Here is a 24,960-nt window from a genome sequence, read left to right as displayed (position 1 = left end):
ACCTTTGTGAACCATTGTAAAGAAGAGAGACACCGGCAGGCCCATCTATTTAGTCACGGAAATGACAGGAGACTTCTGCCCCAAACTGTTAGGTTCTCAGGCTTTTTTTATCTTAACACTGACATTACCAAATGCTTGTACGCAAGTGCTCTCAAAAGTGCACAAAGATTTTCAAAAGGAGCTTCACTCACATTTAGGCACTGAAACAAGAGCCGCATTGTTGAAGCAAACCCTGTGCTGGAACTTCCACATCCTATTGAACAAGTCGTCTTGTCATATATTGGAGCATCTCAGCTCCTAATGAAAGTGGCACAGCCATGAGGCCACAAAGATGGGAAAAATAAGTGATCTGCCTGTGATGAGGTGCCTATGGCAAAACTGACTCCACAACTCCTAACTTTGAATGAAGTACCAAAGCCCCTAGCCTATCCTCCTAATGAATAATAATTTGCTTACAGAATTTAATTAACTTGTTACACTTAGAGCCATAGCTTACCAAGTCCATATTTAAGAAAAATCAAAACGCAGAATTCCTGTGCTGCAGAAAAAATCGCATTGATAAATCACATATTCTAGTTAATTCTGAGGGAAGCCCCAAATTTATTTTTCAATCAAGTTTCTTAACAAATCAAACCCTCACAATCATGTATTCTGATATTTTTGGGAAAGTAAAAAATTAAGAGGATACTTGACGTGCCTGAAATTTCAGTTCTAAGATCTATTAAATAGAAACTCGGCCCAAGTTCAAGTATAAAATACATTTGTACTTTTCTCCAGCTAAAAATACAAACTTTGACACCAAAGCATGTTAGCATTTTCTAGGCAAATTCCAAACTTGAGCAAAATGAACCAAGCTTATAGATTAGAAGTGTTGATGTGGTCATCTCACTTTCTACTTTATATACTGCACTTTAGAATGGGGAATTCAAACTTATATACTAACATGAAACCTACTTAACACTGTGGCATGATCAAGGACATTCAGAGCACAGGAGTAATAATAATATAAAATACTTACAATTTTTTTAGAAAAGTTAAAGAAAAATAAAAACAATTTATCCATTTATATATGCATAAAAATAACCATGTGTATTTGTAATCATTATTTGCATATGTCTCTGCATCTGATATGGCCAATGTACGTTACTTAATATTGAAATGTAGTTCATCTACTATATAAACCAGCATGTAACTGGGATCAGATCAAGCCCAGTCTGGCATCAGGGAGCATTAAAATTATGAAATGTAGCAGGGACTCTGAGAAACAAATGATGTTTACCTGTAAATAAGAGGAGCCATGCAGTTTTAAAATGAAGAGGAATATTTGACCTTATTACTAATAATCACTGTATAAGTACCTCAGTTATCCCCAATACTGAGATGAGATGATTAAATAATAGTTCACAGATCTTCTCAGAAATCTCTTACCGGCAGCCTGTGTGAAGGATTAACAGTTTCATGGAAGGTATTCCTAGCTGCTGGCTGCAGAAATCACTTGAGCCAACCACACAGAAGAGAAAACACAGAACAAAAGATTTCCAGTATTGAAAGATCTTCCATTTCAGTAGGTCTCCTAAGGCTTTCACCTGGGAAAATGAGACCTGTGAAAGTCTATTCTGCTTTGTTATTGCCTGACAAAAATTGAGTATCAGTTCCCACAATAATTCATAAAATTGAAATTTGTGTGTGTGCATGTACTTAAAAAACCCATTCCTTTCCAGGCATGGGTTGAAGTATAAGCAAGTGCAAAAATACAGCTTGTGATTCTTGTATCACTAACAAGCATTTTTTCACACTAATTTGTTAGGGAAGGCAGTGATATTGGGGCTTGTAGTACAAGTCTGGGAATTTGCTTTGTGGGGTCTTTTTCTATCAGCTACACCTACAGACTCACTCTGCTTGGGTAAGTCACATCAATCAACACTTTTCACGATACTGTAAGGGGGACTCTGGACTCCCTACCTTAAAGCTCAATTTGAAAGCATGATGCTTATAAATCTCCACAACTTCTGATAGGGGAGGAAGAATACACAGTCCTTTGGAAAAATTAGTACAAGAGTATCTGAAATCAGATCCCCAAAACCCAAGGCACCCTCCAATTTTTATTCTTTTTTTAAATTTATTTGCCATCTCCTCATTGCTGAGCTCCTTTTCTCATGCAACACTGACTTCCCCCCACCTCTCCTGACACGCAGAGTTATTATGTACTATCACTGACCAGTATCGTGGTATCTTCGCATCATTTGTGAAACTATAGGGCAGCGCTGGCAGAGCTAAAACGTGCTGCCTTTCAGGAGAGGTTGATTAGGTCTTGCTATCCCTATACGCACAAAGGAGTATAAAATTGTTCCTGTTTTCCCCACACATGCTTACCACAATGCACTTGCTCCACCTGTTGTCCACTTCCATTTCTGCAAGTCCATCTACAGTTGCAATCTGTGTAAGAGCAATTGCTTAGTCTTTAGGGGTAGTTATGGATCTTTATGCCTGCTTGCATACTTCTAGCATAGCCAGTACCACTGCCTTCAATACAGATCCTGGGAAGCACAATCACCGGAGTTTAGGAACAGGTGGAGAGGCAGATCTGAACTAGAGAACAGGTCAGCTTTAATCATAGTACACTAGAGTTACTGAGAGCCTGACAAGAATCTTTTGGGAAAGTAAGATTCACTAGGTAGTTAACTCCTCAAAGCATCCACAATTTAGATTATGGGATTAACAGCAAATGCACATTCCTCCTTTCCAGCACTTCTGCTAGGTTAGCACCAGAAAAAAGGAACAAGGAGGAAAAAATGTCTTTAATTGAAAGAGACAGACACATCCACTACAATAGCTCTGGCAGCAGAGTCCTCCATGACATTTAGGCATGCTGCTCTCTCCTAATGGCTAGAAATAACTGATCTGGAAGATGGCAAAGTACTACTTGGCTCCTCTGAGGCCAACAGCAACCAAAACTAAGCACTTGCTGTTGCTGGGCTCACACTGCTTTTCTAGGAAAGAATTTCTCTTTCCTAGTTAATATGTACTAATACTTTTCTTTCATGCAAATGCCAGACAGAAGGTGGGGAAATGTCTCAAGCTTACATGCCATGCTGAGGGGGAGCTGGAAGAGACCTGAGGAAAATGTAACTATTAATGGAGCATATGCTTACAGACACAGCATTTCTAATGCCAAGGTTCCCATTAGGGCCACAACTGCTGACAGAGTCATTGCAGCATCTACTTTGCCATTTCTGACTGAGCTGTGGGTTAATGCCCCCTCCTTTCAAAAACAGCAATCCGAAGTCATTTTCAGGCCACTTTACTGCACTGAGCTTGACTTCACAGCACAGCAACATCCATAGTCTGGAATCTGCTGCCCTCCCCTGCTCTGTCAGCATAATGTGACAAGCAAGAACAGGGAGCCTCTTCCCCCTCTCCCCCTTCCTTCTGTAGAGTAGGGATGCAACATGACTGCCAAATTCCACTAGAATAGACCCAAGAAGGCCTGGGAGATGACTAACAAGCTAATAAGGCAGTGGGAAGGAGGAGTGCCCTGTCATAGCCAGCCTGCCCTCTGTGTGATGCTGAAGTCAAGTTCACTTTTGTATTCACCCACCCCCAGAACCTTTGGCCACCATAACACAAGGAAAAGGCAGCAACACCTGTTTGGCACAGCTCTCAAAGGGGGACTCCTTCTCTCTCAACCCTTCTGCAGTCTCCATTTGAATCACTAGAGTCTGTTCCTACCATAGCTCTGAGCTTTCTTGAGCAGCAGTTGTCACTGTTATCTGCTTTCTTTCCTGCCCATGGGAATTTAAGGCTAAGGAGATGTTGTGGCCAGCACAGAAGACAGACAAGGCAGTGCCAAGTGCCATTTATTATGAACTTTGGCAGCTCTGAAACAGAGTGACTGCAATTCTACCTGAACGTTCAACTTTTTTAGGACCTCCATACTGCCTCCCATTATCCTAGTATTCAAGGCCTTCTGTATGAAGGTCAACAACAAGAAACAGTCCTCAGCAGGCTTGCAGTTCTTTGCACTTGTCATTCATGTCACAACTCTGCTTGACACCAGAGTACTTTGGAGAGTGAAGGTGTTGGCTTTGTCTCCGGAAGAGTAATGCTTCTTATTAAAAAGAAAAGCAAGCATTGGAAACAGTGAACATTTGTTTAGCTCCATTGTTCTGGAACTAAATGTTTAATTTGTTGTTCCTATGTAAATGCCCCCATAGTTTCAAACATATTACCCTCCAACCCAACTTCTTTACATGTAAACACAAGGCAGTGTTTGCTCTAACACTATTTTTACCCAACTGACTGCATGATACACGATCAACAACTGCTTGATGAGTTCTGGAACCCTGAAGGTCAGTTTTATTTACTTATCAACCCTGGAAAGGAAACAAAGGGGAAGGGAGTAGAAGGAAGAAAAACTGAAGCCCAGTTAAATTCTATTTCAGGTGAATTTATTGAGTTATAAAGAACCTGCCAGCTCCACCATATTTACAAAGGTTTTCAAGATGATTTTAGAGCTATTACTGCTCCTGAACCACAAGTTAAAAATGCATAAACAAACCAAATCAACCACATCCACAATGCCAACTGCAGAAACACTGGTTACCTTATAAGACTGAGGCATACTCCATCAAACATAGGGAAAACATTTTCCAACCACTGATTTCTAAAGCCACCAGCAAGATTCTCATCTCTCCCTCTAATGTAGTGGTGCCTGAAGACCAGGCATCCTTATGCCACTGATGATGGAAGTTGATTTCTGTTCTTCAATATACATGTTTTATGAATCAGGAATATAATTAGAAGACTATTCAGAAGCAAGTATTGCGAGGTGTTAAAATAATGTTAAAGAGCACAATGAAAGCCCCAGTTGGTTCCAATTGATACTTTTGTGAGGTGGTATTGCTGACAGATGTGCACATAAAATCCTGTCATCACTCTGAAATCACAACCAAAGCAAAAGTAGTCAAACTTCCCAGGGCACTGTCACTATTCATGTCTCAAGCAGTACTGTAGAAACAGTGCCACTTGAAAACATCACACTGCTGTTCTTTTCTTACTATCCATGATTCTTTGAAAGGCTGTTTTCAGTCAATTTCACCCATTCAGATGCAAGAAGAAATATTAATGCTCTCTACATTCACTCATCCACCTTTCCATTTGCCACTCCATCCCCAGAAGAGATCATGAATTCTCTAAGAGAAGGGGAGGAGAGAGAGCATATCTCCCAGTTCAGCTGGGTTCATTTCCAAGTATATTCCAGCTGCATCTCAACTCCTGAAGAAGTTCTACATTACAATAGCACAATGCCAAAGGGATATGGAGACTGATAGCCAAGGCCTGTAAGCAGACATACCTGCATGCATGCAATTCCCACTGACAACAGGTGGCTCTGCTTGACTTATAAGTCTACAGTAATTTTTACTTGATGCTGAACTTCACACATTATTGAATGTTTGGGGAAGAATCTAATCACTTGAGTGCCAGTGGCCTTCCTCAGGGCATTAACAGGCAAACATTTGCTGATCAACAATCTAACTCCATAACACTGACTTGTAAAGTATCAACTAAGATTCAGTTACTCAGAAAACTAAAAACCCAGAGAGGAATTAAGTCAGTGTCAAATAGAGCAGCAGGGAAGCTGCTAACTGTATTTCAGAGAAAAAACACTGAAATATCCTTGCTTGTACAAAGCAAGGTGAAACCTACCAGCTTTATGTTTAAGAGAAACATTAACTTTGTTCCCACTGCAAAGGCTACAAAACCAAAACCAAAGAGAAGCCCAAGCATCATTCATGCAAGAGAAACTACCAACTAGCAAGAGGTCTTTTATGGAGTACATGCTACACTAACACAAGCTAGCATCAGGCCTGGAAAGTCTACCTCCACACAGCAGGGAGGCTGTCAGAGGCACACCACTGTCACACTGCTCTCCTCAAAGGAAAAAAACATCCTCTCCCACTTTTGAAGTGAGCTGAGCTACAGAGCTGCTCACTGCAAAGCAGCAGCTACTCCAGGATTTTAAAAGTTTATATTGTCATCATACCAAAGGAATTCTCATCAACATATCCCGAGATTTGTAGCTGGGCCATGCTGAGCACACAATCAGCTCAAATAGTACGTACACAAGTGCCACCCATACTGGTAACTGAGGCCAGAATCCAGATGCTCAGGTGTCGAGACACTGGGTTAGATATAATTTTAAGTCACAGTTTCATATTTGCAAGTAAGATTAGAGCAAGACTTCAAAAGTGGAATTATCCTGATGCTTGCGTACCTGAACAGAACAAACTGCCCTACATGCTATATTACACCCAACCACAGTGTGCACTGTTTGAATTTAGTCCTAAATAACAGCAAGGCCACACTAAGCAGTAATCAAGCTATGATTGTAAGGAGAGTTTTATAGGAGAACACCTTCAGGCATGGTAGAATATGCTTCCCTACCAGCATGATGGCTGAATGAGCTGCACCCAGTAACACATCTTACATGCCTTATGCATCTCTTCCCATCCTCTAGAGATAATGATACAGAGAATGCCACAGTGATATTACTGTGGAACACATTTATCAAGAGATCTTTGCAACTCCAAGAAAGCTTGAGGGGGGGTTTCCTATATCCAGTTTTACTGAGGTAAACAGGAATTATTCTAACTTGACTAAAGAAATGATCAAACCTCTAGCACATGTTACTTAAGTGTTTCAAAGCTATTCAGGTCACTAAGTGTTAAACATTGAGCAGGAAAACTTTGTGCTTAGTTTGTGGACTAAAGTCTGAGTTAAATCCTATTATTGCAAGCCAGCAAAATGCAGTCATGCTAGGCTTTGCAAAGATGGTGGAGGAAAAGGGATTCCTTCTAGATTCCTTAAAAACTTCAATATAGTGTAACAAAAGACAACTACGGTAACTATAACAGTCTGAACATCTCTACAAAATTCTCCTCTGGACCATGAACTGGCATTGGAATACTCAAAATAACAAAGGCAGAGAGTTGTACAGCTGAAAGTGTTCTGAAAGACCAAAGGAACTCCATCCAGAATAAACTGTCAGACACAGAAGAATCATATGGATAACTCTGTTACCTGGTGCCATTTTACCAGTGAGAAAGTTTTAGTGTCTATAACAACCTGGACTTAGTCCAGTAAGCTGGTGCTTCCCCCTTAACAGATCAGGACTGATTATTGGTAGACACCAATAACATATCCCTTTATTTTGTACTGGGCCACCCTCAATCCTAGATCTGGAACAGACTGCCCTGCAAGTTTCCATTACCTGAATGATCTCTTGATTTCTTTTTTCAGTATCCATAACCTCATGCTGAGATTTAAATTCCAGTTTTTGAAAGGCAGAGGGTTAACCTACCAACCTGAGACTCAACAACTGTCCCTTTCCAATTATTTAGTGCTTGAAGTTGAGACTGTCACACAGTGCAATCTAGCAGTCATACATAAATCATCATTTATTACTACACTTTGAAAACAGCTGTGTTAGGCACTGGTATTTTACTTCTCAGCAGATTTTACTTTCCCTTGATCTTCCACTTTTTTGATGGCAGCTTGGATAGCTTCTTGATCACCCAGAAACTGGTGAGGGCCCAGAGGGTGCAGATTCTCATCAAGTTCAAGAAGTATGGGCACACCAGTGGGGAGAGTAACATTGATGATGTCCTCATCAGAGATGCCTGCCAAAGAAAAAAAAACAGTTACACCTAGTGAACAGCTTCCTAATTGTCTATCTAGCTCAGCCTTATTTCTGAGATTATCTAGTCTTACAACAGTCAAGGACATGTTCCAGCCTCCATCAACACCAGCTACTCAAGGGTCAATTCCCAGCTAGGCCACAGCTTGGTTAGTGCTTTAACAACAGCTAAAGGAGGGAATTCCCATCAAGGTGAAGACAGTTTCTTCATTTCAGTCTACACATGTGAAAAAACCAGGAAGAAATTACCCTGGAGACTATACCTTTCCCTTCAATACAGGACATTGAGGACAATAGGTTATCCCCCATATCTTCCCAACTCATGCATCACAAAAGAGGATTAGAGTCCACATGTGCTACTCCAACATGAAACAACCCCTTGCTGAGCAACCAATACAAACAGCCTCTTTAAAAAGGCAGAATACCAAGGTTAATTCTCTTAAATTCTCTATGGAAAGCTTCTCATACAAGCTGTCTTAAAAATCAGAATTAATTCTTCCAGTGTAAGGATCACTGTTTACCCACATCTGATTTCTCAAAAGCAAGTTTATAGCATCTTGCCTACAGTACTATTCTCAGAATTACTAGATACAGGATATTCATTTCCCCTTTCAAATGAGGGAGAAGGGAAGAAAAGAGGGAGAAAGTCAATTTATACAACTTGGAGCATTTTCCTGTATCTTTCCACTTCACTAAGATAACATGTACCTGAGGAGAAAATTCACCTAGCTGTGTTTACATATTCTGGGGCTCTAATCTCAATGAAATTGCTGGGGGTTTTTTTGTTTTTTGTTTTTTTTTTTTTTTTTTTTTTTTTTTACAAACACACAAGTCTCCAAAGCATCCAAGTGAATTTTGAGACCAAAGCTCCCAGTAAAATTTCCACACAGGCTCTAAATAGTTGCATTAAGCAGCAGTGACTGCAGAGATATTATTCATCAGATATTTCAGGCAAAAGAAAGCTAGTGTCATAGGGAATGTCAATATTTTTTTTCCCCTTTTTAGAAGCACTGAAGTCACAGCAGCAGCCTGCTGTTGTAAAGCAAGACAGCTTCAAGTAATTCATGCTTAGAAAATGCACTCAAGCTTCTAAAACAATGACACTATGTAAACTAGACAAGGTGCATGAAGAAAACCTCCTCTTGAGCAGCTGACAAAACAGATGGTTCTCAAAACACATGGGTGCAAATTTACCAGTGATTTTCACATTAAGTAGAAAAGCAGAGCCAACACATTAACAGGAAAACTCAAAGCCACACAGCAACAGTGGGATGACAACAGGTCAGAAAAACAGAACTAATCATGAGGTGAGAATCATTTTATGCCCCTGCTCAGAGACTACACAAGCATGCAACTTTTGCAGTGACCTATTCTTGTTTTGATTATGCTGAATACTTAAGTCCATATGTAGATTAGCCCTAAGTTTCAGAAGAGCATGGAGCAAGAGAAACAGACAAACCCTTGCAAGAGGCTTACACCTTGTTAGATACTGAGCCATCAACCCATTAAAAACAGAAAGTCATACTCTGCTAGTTTAAGCAATCACTGTATACAAAGGGTAAATAATTCACTTGCTGTAGGCAGCAGAATCACAGACATATAGAAAAGCACTCACGGAGCACCTAAAATTCTAAAACCACACAGAAATCAATAGGGAAGAAATACTGAGTCCATTTACCAGGCACAAGCACTATTCTCAAGGACTTTGGTTTGCAAAACAAGCAGCCAAGCTGCCTGAGTTCCTATTTCAAGGATTCTTAAACATATTAGATTTTAATAACATACACATGTCACCATGTATCCACAGAGAATCTGGCCATAGGAAGCAATCTGCCCACCTCTCAAATTCAGTCTCCCAGACTAAACCATTCACATATACACAAAGCAAATGAAGTCATGCAGCAGAATTTAGGCAAACCACATAATGTGGTCAGCAGCCAGGATATTTAAAAGTTTCCTCTAAAGATGGATTAAACAAAATAGCTGTAGCTACATGGATTCAGAAATGCATTTTACTGTTTTTACAGAACACAAAGTGACCACACCAATGCTAACTAGTATTGATTTACAAAGCAAAACAGTGCAGTCTAGGACAAACAAGCTGCAGCAAGCATGCTGGCTTTCTCCTCATACAGAAGTGTTGCCTCACAGCCAGAAGGCTGGAACTGCAAGCTGAAGTCAGATGAAAATGCTAAAGAAACAACAGCATCCTGTTGCTTTATTTCAGCACTGTTACTGGATTAGTATAGTATTTCTGTTCTTCAGGGAGCAAGATCTTGATCAGGCCTGTCACACAAGCTCTTCAGTTGCAGGCAAAATTGCACACAAAACACTCCCCACCCAGCAGACTACGAGAACAGTAAAGAGATCACATCTTACACTCTGGCCATTGCAAGTGCAAGCTAACTGCTATCCAGTTACTTTATGTGCTGTAACTATAGCCAAGTGACCTTTTCTTGCACTTCATTGAGCTGGCCTGTGTCACAACCCCACGCTATCTCACAGGGAAGAAGGGTGAAATCAGGGCAAGGACTCAACTGCTGACTACAAGGTGCAATGGGAAATATGACCACTGAAGAAGCAACACTCTTCCCTCCAGCATAATACTAAAGCCTGGGTCTCAGCACTGCTGAAGGCTACTGTGTTGCTGGAAGCAGTCTTTCCCCAAGAAGGTTTAAAACTAAGATCCTACCTACTTACAGCCATGAGAACCTACAAACATTACTGAAGTAGTTAGGATGTCTTCCTCAGGACTCCAGATAAAATGCTGACTGGGCAACTACATTCCTCAAGTATGGAGACATCTCCCATGTTCTCTCATAAGCACCTGTTAAACATTGTACCTTAACACCTTCCTGCTATACAGCTGCTGTTAGACACATGAACATTGTAAGAATTTGTTACAGCACTTACTACAAAAAAGGTCTTTCAAAATCACTTTTGGAATTCTTTCCCAGCTCACTTATGCTCCATTTAACTGAACTAGGTGATCAAACAGAGACCAGTAATATCTCTGTGCAAGCTTAAGAATTAACCTTTACCTGGTAGCTCAATAAAGTGCTTTGAAATACTTGCACCCTGGAAAGTTCTACAAAGGCAAACCCCACTGGGCTTGATTTTGAGCACCGACAGCCAGCTTCTACAAGGGCTGTCTCAGTTTCTCCCTCCCTCTCACCCATCCTTACCAAGTTTCTTCCTTCTGTTCTTATGGTCAGAGCAACACAAAAACCACCACAGCTATGAGAATAGCTAAACCCTCCTCCCCTGCATGTCAACTACACTTGAGGCCATATGATTCATCCAACAAAACACAGAAGATCATATGCATAAATTCAGCCACAATGGGCTTGTTCTAGAACAGGTGCTTTGTAATTGAGATCAAATCAGGTCATAGCATCCTTCCAACAAGCTTAATGAAAATACTGAAACTTTAGCCTAATAAGTTAAATATTCAGGGCCAGATTCTGTCCTCCCTGCAGGCTGGCAGAGGACCTAGCTTCAGTAGGGTAGAGGAAGCAGACACAGTGTTAGAATCTGGCTATTTACCTTTACAGAATGTTAGCTCACTGGGCAGATATTAAGGTTTGTCGCAGGACTTGTCACCCTGTGGGGAACCCACACTGGAGCAGTCTGTTCCTGAAAGACTGCACCTCATGGAAAGGACCCATGCTGGAGCAGTTTGTGGAGGACTGTCTCCTCTGGGAGAGACCCCACGCTGCAGCAGGGGAAGAGTGTGAGGAGGAAGGAACAGCAGAGACAATCTGATGAACTGACTACAACCGCCATTCCCCATCCCCCTGTGCCACTCGGGAGGGGAAAGGAGGCAGAGAAATCAGGACTGAAGTTGAGCCTCAGAAGAAGGGAGGGGTAGGGGGATGGTGTTTTAAGATTTTGGTTTTGTTTCTCATTACCCTACTCTGATTTGATTGGCAACAAATTACAATTAATTTCCCCAAGTCGAGTCTATTTTGCCTGTGACAGTAACTGGTGAGTGATCTCTCCTACCCTTATCTCAACCCACGAGCCTTTCATCATATTTTTTCCTCCCCCTGCCCTGACACTGTATTGGGTCTGGCTGAGTTAAAGCTAATTTTCCCCATAGCAGCCCTCATAGTGCTGTGCTTTGTAGTGGTAGTTAGAAAGGTGTTGATAACATACCAGTATTTTGGTTACTGCTGAGCAGTGCTTGCACAGCATCAAGGCTGTCTCCCAAACATTCCCCCCACCAGGCTGGAGGTGGGCAAGATCTTGGGAGGGGACATAGCCAGGACAGCTGACCCAAACTGACCAAAGGGATATTCCATACCATATTACATCTGGTCAGCAATAAAAGCTAAGAGAAGTGGGGGGGAGCATTCATTATTATGACATTTGTCTTCCTGAGCAACCACTATGCATACTGAAGTCCTGCTTCCTGGGAAGTGGCTGGACATTGCCTGTGATGGGAAGTAGAAAATAAATCTTTTTTCCCCTTCACTTCCACATGTGTCCTTTGCTTGTGCTTTATTAAACTGCCTTTATCATGACCCATGAGGGTTTTTTCCCCCCCATCTTATTTTCTCCCCCTGCTGTCCTGTGGAGGAAGGGAATGATAGGACAGCTTGGTGGGCACCTGGCATCCAGGTCACCCACCACAGTCCTTTTGGCACCCTACGTGCTACTACCAGCACTAGTGTCAACTATGGCTTTAGGTGAGAAAGTCCCAGAAGTCTTGAGTAGAGACCCAGGCTGCACTACCACCACCAGGAGCTCAAGGCAACACTATGACGAATAAAGTTCTCTGAGCATGCAACTCTGCAGCCTACCAGCATACGTATTGCCCTTGGACAGAGCTCTGGCAAAAGGTTTCCATCCTTGGCTGAAGCACTAATGAGAGTCCCTCAAGCCCAAGTTTGTGGAAACCAGTTGCTAACAACTCATGTCTGCAACCCTTCTGTCCCAGCTGCAGGTCCTGGTCAGGCTGTTCCAGCCCTTTTGCACTATCATCAGACACTTGCCCCCCCTTCCCTGAGCTGATTCAGACCACCAACACAACAGAAAACTACCTACTCCTTGCTGTTTCTTGCCAGTTTACAGGCAAAGTTAACTTGCAAAAAGGCCCAACAGCTCCCCAGAAATAAGCAGCAGAAGCACAGAGCAAAGACTGGGATGAATGACAGGGAGGGCAAGACCATCTCACTTTAGCAACAGCAAGTTGTTTGATCAAGCTGGTTTCTCTAACTGCCCTCAGACACCAGTCACATAAATAGTATTTCCTTAAGAGTGTCGAGCAGCAAAATTCAGTAAAATAATCTTATTAGGTAGTCCTCAATACAATATCCACACCAGGACTCATAATGTGTAAACTACTGGAATACTAGAACTGCAAAAGTATCACACTCACAGTAATGCAAAAAAGTAGAATCCTCAAGGGCACTGGTCTCCCTGCTCACCAATTGGCAAAACCAGCATCAGGCCTTCGCAGTCACCATGTTCTGCCTGCAAGCCCAGTTCCAGAGCTCTGTGACCACAACCAGACAAGCCCAATGGGTGCAACATCTGCATCTTTCTTCAAGAGACCAGGTAACTCCTCCCTTCCATTTTTTACCCTGAGCATGACAAGGCTCCATGACCACCACACTATATCCAGGAGATGGCAACCTTTCAACAGGGAGGAAATTCTAAAATCAGGCCTTCCACAAGACCCTGTCTTGAGGTACTTAACACCAGTCCTAAGGGTTAAATGGTCAGGAGGGAAGAAAGTTGAAACAGCCATCAATCTTCCTACCAGTCACCTGGAAAATTAGTCCATTAGATTTGGTCTCCAATTAGTACTTCGACAGAAACAGGGCAAGCTGGTCACAACTGTTACACTAACATTATCTTCATGATGGGACACCGCTAAGAGGGTCTCAACCTGAAGTATCAGTTGTTAGATAAGAAAGGAAACTATTCCTCCTTCAAAGAATTGAGAAAATCACCTGTAAGTAGATCCTGTGCATCTAGGATGCTTATTTAGCAGATTTTAGCAACTGATGCTTTCATAATCAATGTGATATTTCAGCATCCAAATTAAAAAAATCTATCAAATAAGTCTGATACAGTCACTTTAGATACCTTCCTCATTAACAGCTTGTTGCCATTCTTCTTCAATGCATCACAGATGGTATACCATGAAGGAAAATATGGCCTGTCTAAAGACCTGAGTTACAGGTCATTGTCCATACCAACAGGTGTCACAGAACAACAGTTGCTATATTATGACAAGATACTTCCTTCCACCAGCAAGCAAAAGACTGCTGCCTGAAGAAAATGTTACTTTTAGAGAGCTTTTCCAACCCTAATAATATATAATGAAAACCATCCTCTTGCTCTGTCAATTTTCAGTTGTGCCAATGATCCCTAGCATCACCTCAGATCACCTGAAGATGATGCAAAGAGTAAGTGCTCTGAAAGGACTAGGCAAGCTCAGTTAAAGACTTCAATTTCATGCCAACATTGTATCTTTGACAGGATTGCACAAAACAGCCACACTTGTCCTTAGTAGCATTTATCAAATTCATAGGGATTACCTAGAAGAAACACAGCCCAGCATCCCCACTGGACACCAACAGCTCACAGCACTGAGATCTTCAGCAGCACCCTCTGGGAGAAATGTCACTCAGCCCACCAGGACAGAAGAGCAAGCTCTCTGAGAAGCTGCTGTTTCTGATCTCCAAGTGCATACAGGAGTATGGTGCAGTTTGTGTTAAATACTATTTTCAGAAAGACTACTGGGATTCCACTTTAAGTCCTCACATGCAAACCGTAACAGATCCTACAGACATTTCATATACCTTAATGAGGTCCACTCTGAGCACTGAGAAAACAAGAAATCCAAACCCACAATCAAGCCTTGTTAGCCTGACATTCTGATTTTTGTGTGCAAGTAGAAAACATATCCACATTTCAAGCTCTTTACCAATTACTCACAACAAGGAAAAAATTCAGATTCAGAGAACTGCAGGCCTGTTTCAAAAAAATACCTCCTTGAAGTAGTAACTTCAAGGATACTCTGAAGTCTTTCAGAAGAGACATTAAATTCCACACTGAAACAATTAGAATTGTTTCACCAGATTAAACTGAATTAAAACATATTTACTGCCATTTAAAGTTTCTGAGCTACAGCTTCCAGGATTAAGTTATCACTATAACTAAGAGATCCAAGCAGTCATGTAGGATTGCTGCTTGAGGCATTTGGAGCCCAATTTTCTATATGCCAAAAAACATGGCTCCAGCTAGGATAGAGGGGCCTAGAAACTTCCACTCAAGTGCAGGACACACTAAGCTTGTCCAAAAAACATCCACAGAAACAAAGCCCACCTCACAGTGGGAGCTATAAATACAGTATACTGACAACCTTCAAGCACTCTTAAATCAGGTCCAACTCCAGCAAGGCTCCAGAGCAGCTCACAACCTTTCAGAAGAGAAAGGGAAAGACAGACAGCAATGTAGACAAGGAACCTCTTAGATCCAGCTAGGTAGAGGTTGGAGTTCTGAAAAAAGAAAGCAGGTTGCAATATTAGAGGTCTTAAGCTCTGTTCAGGCCAGCTCTGCAGCAATCCAAGTCTCCACTACATGAAGAGCAGAAGAGCCAGCATGTATCTGGCAATTGCTCCTGTGTGGGAGCTGGGGTAGCTGATGGACAGTCCTCAGTCAACAGAACTAGATCCTCTGCCAGGGATTCCTCACATTTCCCTATGTAAGCACATGCTGGGAAGGACAAGGTATAGTGTAGGACAGACAAGAGACACAGCTTTATTCTACTTTGGTAGAGTGCTGGCAGCCCTTGAAGAGTTATACCTAAGATTGTCCCAAGGAAAATCTTTGCAGCTGCTCTAACTTACACTGTTCTGCCTGAACTCAGTGCACTAAGGAATCCAGCCAAACTAACTTTAAAGTAACCTTTACCAGTCACTGATGCTGTCAGCTCTAGCCTTGGTGTAGGCCTGCACAGAAAGTGGCCCAGGGTTTCTGCTGAAGCTGTGGTCAGCTTCCAGCACTTCACCCCAAAAGGGCTTGGTCAGCATGGTTTCATGGAACTGGTTCAGTTCTTGGTGGGGCAGAGAAGACACCATGGCTGCAGATCCCCCGCCTCTTTTACCTTTGCAATTCTTATCATCTCACATAGTGTGGACAACCACCCTGACCACATCAGTGGAACTGGCTGAACCAGCCTTCCTCCTTCATCCAAGCAGTGATCTGTACCCCAGAATTCACAGCCAGTTCCAGAAGCCACTTGTACATGCTTATTCCCTGGGCTTCTGACTCCTGCTAAAGCATCAGCTGTCCTGACTGTTCCAGCATGCCTGAATGTAAAAAGTGCACAGCAGAGTCAGAGCTGCAGAGGCACACACCAGAGCATTTTATAACTAAAAATTTCAGTGGATACAATCCAGTCTGTGCATACTTGCAACTATACCTCTAGTAGGCTGCATTCATACATGTATAATCACCAAATCCTACTCTACCCACAGACAAAGAAATTAATACATTTCATCTTCCAGTTTAGGATGACCTAAACTAGAAGCCATGTCATTAAAGAGGTGGCAGGGGGGGAAAGAATCTAGCAATGACTTAAAGATAAATCACATCCTTTTCAAGTCCCAAATAAATAAGCAACCTTATGCTATGCCACCAACTTAGCTGTTTATTGGTAGGCATTTTCTATATTGGGAAATACAGTATTTGCATAAGCTTTATCAAGTACCTGCTCTCGACAGAACTCCCTGTCACAGCAGCTTTAAGTAAAGAATTATCAGGAATGAAGCCTCAAAAGTGACCCACCACAGTAACAGTCAAGAATGTCTTCCACAACCCAGGACAAACACTTTATTCTGCTGTGTAATAGCAATGCTTGTTTAATGAACAGATTATGACTTCAACCCTTCCGACAAAGCAGCTGAATAAATCCAGAAACAGTTAGAGCCTGAAGAGTTTGTGTCTGTCTAGACCAACTGCAAAGTTAGTTTGAATACAGTAGTTTAAAATGAGCAGTGAAAAACAAGGGGAAAGCATCTGGCTCTTAACTACATTAACCTAACTAATTCTTTCCCCCTTCCACATTCCCCAGTTTCATTCCTGTTCCAATAAGCCAATGTTTTACTTTCTCCTTGGAGACCACAGACATGGAGTGTTACATTGCCCAGATAAGTAATATACACTACAGAACAAAATGTAAAGCTAAGCAGTTGAGTAAGGAGAGGACGGCTAAAACCATAAGGTAAGACCCTTACCTTCCACATGCTTCAGCAATGCCCTGCTGCTGTTACCATGAGCAGATATAAGGATCATTTTGCCACTTTTCAGTTCTGGCACTATCTTTTCATTCCAGTAGGGAAGGAGTCTATCAAGCACATCTTTTAGACTTTCAGCCTTTGGGAGATTATCCTGAGAGACATCACTGCATTTATACCGGCGATCATTGTATATCTCTTCATAGTAAGGATGAGATTCAGTTATGGGAGGTGGGGTAACATCATAGCTTCTCCTCCATATTTTCACTTGCTCCTCCCCATGATTCAGAGCCATTTCTGCTCTGTTGAGACCAATCAGTGCACCATAGTGACGTTCATTCAGTCGCCAGGAACTCTGAATGGGGACCCACTCTTGGCCCATCTCTTCCAGGATAAGCCATGCAGTCTGGATGGAGCGGCTGAGTACAGAGGTGAAGACGAGGTCAAACTCGAAGCCCAGTGCTTTAAGGTGTTTGCCACAGTTCTGAGCTTCCTTTATCCCATCACTGCTCAGCTTCTGGTCCACCCAGCTGCAGAAGCGATTCTCCTTGTTCCAGGCTCCTTCCCCATGTCTTAAGAGAACAAGCCTGTACTTAGCCATCTTGGTTGCAGCTTAGCACAGATGACAACTGGTCTGGCATCTAATAACGATGCATCTGGACAGAGATATGAGACAAATACATCAAACATCCCACCAGTAATGCATTACAAGTAGTAATATGGCAGCAAAGAGTAGACAACTATCAGAATCAAAACAACCAAAGAAACAAGTGTCTGCTGAGTTGTTTTTACCTTTGAGGTCTCCTGGCTTTGAACTCCTTCCCACCCTCATGTGGGAGGAAAAGCACCATCCTCCACCCAGCTTGTTGCAACTAGCCCACTTAACCAATTGATTAGTAGCAGATTTGTACAAGCTGTTCCTGCCTACACATTTCCCTCAAGTGCTTACACAGAGCCTCACTCAACATCAGAGGCTCTCAAACAGAGAAGCAGATCTGTCTCTCTGGTGAGCTTATTAGAGGTGAGACATGGAGCCCAAGCTTGTAAGAGCTCCCCAGACCCACACTGGCTCCGAGAGAATGCAGAGACGGAGAACACTGTGATCCTCAGCTAGAACAACTGGAGAGAAGGACCACAGAATTGGAACTAGCAATACACAGAACCTTATTAGCTTTCCTTAAAGAAGATGTCACCATAATCATGCTCCACATAACTATTTCCTCATATCCCCATCCCACCCTGCTATTTATGCCAGTCTCTGCTTGATTTTTCTCCAAGCCACCTCTGCCATCATCCCTCCACACTCAAGTGCCACTACACAGCTACTCTAGAATGCAATGCACAACTAGTGAGTCCTCATTTCACTGAATCCAGAAGTAGTATCACAGATTACTCCATCCCCTTCCTGACTTTAAAGTATATTTTTCTCTCTGATGTCTATGAATTAGAGTGCCAGGTTCCCAGGCACCAGGATTAATGTTTTTACTTTTGCAGTGGGCATAATGGCATATTTTATAATTAAATAACAACTACACATTCATAAGGTCAAACAGCACCTTTTTCTGCTCCTGTTGACTAAGCAACAATGCCTCTGGATCACCTTCAAGGGGAGATGGATTTTGACCACTCACCCAAGCTTTTGCAATGTCGCCAAGGATCTTTTAGCAGATTGTGTGATGCCAGAAAGGTCCACCTAACACAGCACTGCAACTCTAAAAGCTCCACCTGATAACTCTGACCTGAGATGTCACACTAGATAGCAATGGACACAGCAGGGGAAAAAATATAAAAATACAACTCCCTGCACTGGGACAACTGCTGTATACTCAAATGAACATTAAGTGGTCTCAAAACCATGGACAATAGGAGACTGAGGTCTGATTTCTGCACACCCAACTTTGGACTGGATTTCCATAAGAGACATGCTTATGGGAGCTCCCATCATCTCAAATCAGTCAGAGCTGCTTCAATCACACTTTAAGTGTCTCAAGTTCAGGCCCGCTGTGACCCTGAATTAGGTTAGTAGGATGTGTTAGGCCCACACACTCTGGGTTTTGGGAAGCAACCAGCACACTGTCAGCATTCATTTTTACCAGACTTTCATAAAGTGTATAGAAAGGTTGAATTCATTAACAGCCTCAGTAATTTGATCTTGACTGTAACAGCAGCTTAGTTCTCCTTTACTCCCACATAAGACAGAGTCTACATCACACAAGGACACTACGCAACACCCCAGCTCTAACTTCTGACTACTCGTACAGCTCAGTATTAAAAAGCCTTTGAGGACTGACAGATTTTTACAGATTATCAGGAGGTATTGTCTGACACACAATAGACAGTTGGTAAATACAAGGGAAAGTATTCTGCGATTTCATGCAAAGGAGGCCTGAATTTTGTGTATGATGAGGAGCATCTCAGACAAAATCCCTTGCACATGCCACTTTTTTCACTCACAATAATCAGTTCCACATTAAGCAAAGAAATCAACTATTGCTAGTATTCAGGTGTCATGTCACATCAGATACAAGACTGAACTAGACCCTTTAAGGTACCAGGTTTATAATAAAAAGGAGTATCAGATAGTATGTCCATCTACAGCCAAAGTGATCTTTCTCTAACACCCCATAGATATGATTAAAAATTGCAGTGTGTTCACAGCATGAACTACTACACAAAACATAGCCCCATAAAAAGCTCTACCTCCACAGTTACCTCATTGTTCAGTTTAATTGATTATGTAATCTGTTCCTGTGGGTAGTACAATCCACAAAACCAAATTAAGACCCAATACAAGAAAACAAGACCCAACAATAGAGATGCACCTGTGTGCACATGTTCTTAGTTGGGTACTTTTGGCCAAAACCAATAAACTCAATGAATATAATAAAAACCCTCATACAAAAACCTAGGATCATCTGGGGACCATAAACTCCAGTTGAGTTATATAAAGTATTAGGCAGAATCACCAGTCTCAAACAAATTTCGAAAGGACTGGCAGTCACAGGGTTGTTTAAATATCAGTCCACTTATGGAAACATTTAAGCTAGAAAGCCTTAGAGCAACACATGGAAATAATCCTACTCACCTTTCTTATGGCAAAGGAACAACCTACACAAATCCCAGCACAGATGCAAGAGCTGCTTTATACAGAGGCCACCACACAGTCTTGGCTAGTTACCTGCAGGAAGAGAATAAACACCAAGTGCTCACACAGAAAGAAACCACAAGTGCAAATAGTTATGCCAACCATCATTTGCTCTGAGCTGTAAGAAAATAGAGCACACACCCCTTGTATGGGCTGGGAAAGCTACCAATTTCTTTCTCCCTAAAAGATGCAAATGCACAGCTCCTGCATTTCCAACAAGGGAAAGTTTCTTGTTTCCCAGATGCCCTAGGATATCATTTGCTCCTCAAGATTTGTTTAGACTGCAATTACCATAGCTCTAGCGCACAGAAATCCACCAAAACCTCTGGGACACCATGGAGGATACAGACAGCAGACCTGGACCCAGCATAAGACAGAAACAATACAGAGCCCCGGCTCAGCACGGCAGAACAGAGCAAGGCGCTCAGGATAACATCTTGCATCGGCAGAGCTTTTAGCCAAGCAGAGTTTTAAGGTCTAACTGCCAGAGGTGGTCATTTCCACGACTCCTCACTCCAACCAGCACAAGCTCACCTGCGCAGCCCTTTTATAAAACGTCCCTGTGCCGTGCACCTCTGTCTCTTCGCCTTCCCGGAGCACGGAGAGGCTTACCCAGGAGCGGGGCAGCAACTCCCCCGCCGCGCCCAGCAACTCACACACACACAGGAGGTGCCCCACAGCTACCGCCCCCTCAGGAAGCCCCTACCTGCCCCGGGCCCCAACACCATCCTTCCCCTCAAGGGGCACACACACACACGGCCTGCTCCGGGCCACGATACCCGCCTGCACTCCCCGCCTCAGGGGGTCTCCCCCGAGCCCCAACAAGCCCTCTCCGTAGGGCCCGCCCGCAGCACCCCCAGCCGCGCCGGTCCCCGACGCCCTCCTCCCCCGCAGGGAGCGCCCCCCCAAGCCCAGGGCCCGGCCCGGCCCCTCCACCTACCCCCCCCCCCCCCCCCCCGCACGACCGTTAACCGCCCTCCCCCCCACGCTCGTCCCTCGGCTTCAGAGAATTAACAGACTAAATCCGCGCTGCCTTACAGGGACCACTGCAGCAGGTTGCAGCCCGCCTCCCCGCAACGCCACAGCCGTGCACCGCAGCACAACCACCGAGACCGGAGCAAACGCGGCCCGCTCGCCGCCGCGCCGGGAGAGGGGTGGACCCCGCGTCTTAATGAGGCCTCGGCGTCCCCGCGCCCGCGAAGCTGGGAGAGCCTGATTGGCTGGCCCAGAGGATGAGCACCGCCCTCAGCCAATGAGGCTGAGCCTGTGGGCGGTGACGCGCGAGAGCGGCGTGCTGCCTACGGGCGCGCTGGGAACCGAGCCAAGCCGACTCCGGCCGAGCCCAGCCGGCCCGGCCCTCCGTGCCCTCGCGGCCCGCAGCTCTGCGCGGGGTTCGGTGTCCAGCGGAGCCCGCGGGGATGCTGGTGTCGCCCCCCCGCCCACGCCGCGAAAATCCCGTCCTGCAGGAGCAGGTCGTTGTCCTGCGAGAGATCGCGGCGGAGATGCTGGTTCCCCCCTGCTTCTGGACCCGCCAAGGCAGGCGGCCTTGGGGTGGGCGATGGTTACCGCTTTGTCGGCGCCCCCAAAACGGAGAAACGGGGTCACGCCAGCGTGTGCAGAACACGACCGGCGGCAGCCAAGCCTCGGGCTTCTCCCGAAGCGCCCCCCGGTCCGGCTAACTGCGTCAGCAGCCGATGGGCTCTGCTCCTCCAGGGCCACGGCTGCCCCGGGCCTCCCCGCACCCCCGGGGCATCCCCACCTCCTCACCCGCCGCCCGGGCTGGGCACGGCGACGGCAGTCGGGAGGGAGAGCGCCGGCTCACCCGTTTGCCGCGGCGGGGAAGAGGCGAAGGAAGGAGCTGGGCTGCCCGCAGCCGCTGGATCCTTCCTGCTCCCCCGCCCAGAGCCTCCTCCGTCGGAAGGAGGGAGCGTAGCACCAATGCCCTGGGCGGCCATCCAGCACCCCCTCGCTCATTCCCAGGAGGTGAGGAAACGGCACAGGGTCAGTCAGACGGGGTTTTTCCCAGGCAGGGCTCACTTTTTCTCCTGGCTTTAGGACCTTTTGGTTTTGATGAGAAGTAAGGGTCCAAAATCTCATTACTCAGAATGAAATCAGCAGAAAAAAAAATAGACGTGAGTCTTCCTAATGATCGTGCTAGCTACCCTCATACCCACAGGCTGTAATTCCAATTCAAAGTAATCAAACCCAGGTGGATGGCTCAGCTCTGGCTAGAAGCGGTGTGGGAAGGGGGTGTCCTTTACTGCTTCTATTGCCATGGGTCTCCTTTTATTTTTAAAAAGAAGCAGAACACATCTTTTATACATCATCAGATTCACATTTTCTTCTCTAAATGCTTACCCTTGAACAGCCACAATGTAAAGTTTAAAGGAGCATAAACTGTATGTATACTGAATGTGCTCCATCACCCTCTCTACAAGAGAGAGGTAGAGGTGATCTTCTGTTTTTAATAGATTAAAATTAGAGTGCGTGAAAAAGAAAAGTGGGATTCAGATTCTGATAGGAAAAAGTAACACAAGGAAATTTAAGACAATTTGGAGCAGAGGTGTTAAAATAGTGTCTTTAAAGTGCTGTGAGGAGAAAGGGTGTTTTATTTTGCATTTACAGGGATTAGATACTAATCTGTCAGTGGGAAAGAAGGACCAGCCAGATGAAACACTGCTTCACTAGGCTCTCAGCATGGCACAGCACTAAGTGTGCTAAGCGGTAAGAGTGGCCAGGCTGTCGGTGAGCAGCACCCTGTGTCTCTTTTCTTTGGTGGTTACTGCACTGACTTTGTTCCTCATGTATTTATTTGGGAAGCTCTGGAAAGCATTCTGCATCACAGGGAGAACATTTTCAATGCTCTTCCTGATAAAAAGAGCTATGCCTGACCTCAATACAGAACCGCAATAAAATCTGATGCTTTTGCAAAATATTTCCACTGGATGTGATTGCACTTACAGTTACACATATAATCCTTTTCATCTCACCTACTAACTTTAATGATAACAATTACCTTTCGTCGCTATCAACTTTGTCTAAGCCAGAACCTACAGTATAAAGCCAGTCCAGCCTATGTAATCAAAGTAGTACTTTTAAGTTCACTGTACCAGAAGAGTTTGATTTGCCACCCATCAGCTTGAACTGGCAAAGAGAAACACTCCCATGTCACACTGCATGATCACATACCTGCAGTCACCCTGCTTCCAGTCAGATCAAAGCTGTCTCCTCTTGTATGAATGTACTAGTGGTACAGCTCTGCAAATGGATGCATCACAGGCAAACTGATTGATCGGCCTCACAAGGAAGAGAACCAAAGAGTCCTAAAGAAAGAAGGAAAAATATCTATTCTTGAGTATCAGCACTATGTATTGGCTGTACTTCAATCATTAAGAATACAATTAACAGAAAGAAACATATACCAATATGCAGTCATAACTACAAGTGAGTAGACAGCAACCCGTGCCACAAGCCAGGACCTCCATGGCCATTAAATACAGATTTCTTATCTCCATTAGTCTTTGAACAAGATCATTTCATTAGCATGGCAAAAACAGCCTAACTACTTTGATTCACATTTCAAACCACACAAGGACAGAAGAGTCTAAGCCATTAAGCCATATCCCCGTGCAGACAGCTACGCTCATTTGGCAGCTATTATCTCTCAGACCAGCTGGGCTGTGTTTTTCAGCATCTCTGCTCTGGAGCCCTTCCAGGCTGTAGTGTTTAGCTGGAATGTTTATGGCAGAAGCAGTTCAGGAAACTCCTTTCCTCAACACATAAACTTCCACTGGGGCACCAGTGCAACTGTGCTGCACTGAAGAAAGGCCTAGAGCTGAGCAAGGCAGAAACAGAAGAAAACAGAACTGGAAAGAAGAAAGGCTGATTAATGATTTATGAAAACTGTGGCAAACAGGAGCGTTCTTCACTGATTATGTCCTTGGTCCTTTTTCATAGAATAGTTATGTTGTTCAAAGCTAGATCAAGTATTTGCCATAGAGCACTGCAGACATACCCACGGTAATTTCCAGAAGACCCTAAGCTCTTTGTTTAGAACTATTTGATATATGATCTGTCTTCATTAATAATTTCATCTTCAAAAGAAACGTCTGTAATCAAATCCTCACACTCTTTAATAATTGTGAACCTTCTCTCTAAAACGTCTTCCTGGGTGTTCTTCTACTGCATGAATTTGTGCCTTCCCTCCTAGACTCTCTCTACTCCTTTCCACCTTCAGTTGCTGCCAGCAGCATGCCCGTTCTCTCTGCCACCCAGATGTTTGCCCAAGGAATCCTCACCTTTTTCTTGGATGCGCACCCATTCAGGCCATTTTCAACACTTGACAGGTTTTCCTGCACAAAAGTCCTAGATCCTGGCTTTTCTCTGTCTGCTATCCATGCTATTGTTGTCTCACATTTCTCTGCAACTTTTCTGATGGTCCACTTTCATTTGAGGCCAAATTTGTATTGAGAAAGGTCTGGGGTACAATACACTATGCAGAGAGATAAACACATCCTTGTTTGCCCAAGAGGACTCAGAACTGTTACATCGTAAAATCACTCTGGCTACATCCATCTCCCTGGGCATCACCCCCCCCCAATATCTCTTCTCTCGTAAACTAAACACAAGCTTTATTTCTTGCAAGAAATCAGCTGCAATGTGGACAGGGGCCTGGGAAGCCCACAGTGTGTATTAACCTTCCTGTTAGCAGGACAGTGCTACCCAGGGGGGATACCTTTCCTTATAACACCACAGCCATCTTATCCATCCATCCATGCCTTCCTTCTCCTTACCTATTCTTTTTACACCTCTACTTACTCAGTTTTTCCAGTTTAAAAGACCACTTCATTCACTGCTTTTTCAAT

The 24,960-nt window shown here is 43.9% G+C and overlaps 1 protein-coding gene across 1 annotated transcript; it reads right to left on the bottom strand.

Moving 5' to 3' along the window:
• Positions 1-7,365: 7,365 nt before the first annotated feature.
• Positions 7,366-21,169, bottom strand: BPGM (bisphosphoglycerate mutase). Its single transcript, XM_059816405.1, has 4 exons — positions 21,134-21,169; positions 20,036-20,128; positions 16,951-17,606; positions 7,366-7,679 (listed from the first exon to the last, which is right to left on the bottom strand). Exons 3-4 carry the CDS (start codon positions 17,549-17,551, stop codon positions 7,501-7,503), a joined length of 780 nt encoding a protein of 259 aa, XP_059672388.1. The 5' UTR covers positions 17,552-17,606; positions 20,036-20,128; positions 21,134-21,169; the 3' UTR covers positions 7,366-7,500.
• Between the last annotated feature and the right edge of the window lie 3,791 nt (positions 21,170-24,960).

This window comes from Gavia stellata, chromosome 4, assembly GCF_030936135.1.
Source record: "Gavia stellata isolate bGavSte3 chromosome 4, bGavSte3.hap2, whole genome shotgun sequence".
NCBI classification, from domain to species: domain Eukaryota; kingdom Metazoa; phylum Chordata; class Aves; order Gaviiformes; family Gaviidae; genus Gavia; species Gavia stellata.
This window is presented reverse-complemented; position numbering and strand designations above follow the sequence as displayed.

Bases quoted from the DNA above. Each gene is read 5' to 3' on its own strand.
- BPGM (XM_059816405.1), bottom strand. From the start codon at position 17,551: ATGGCTAAGTACAGGCTTGTTCTCTTAAGACATGGGGAAGGAGCCTGG. The intron at 7,680-16,950 runs GTAAGGGTCTTA...TTTCTTTGGCAG, and splicing joins ATTGCTGAAGCATGTGGAAG to GCATCTCTGATGAGGACATC.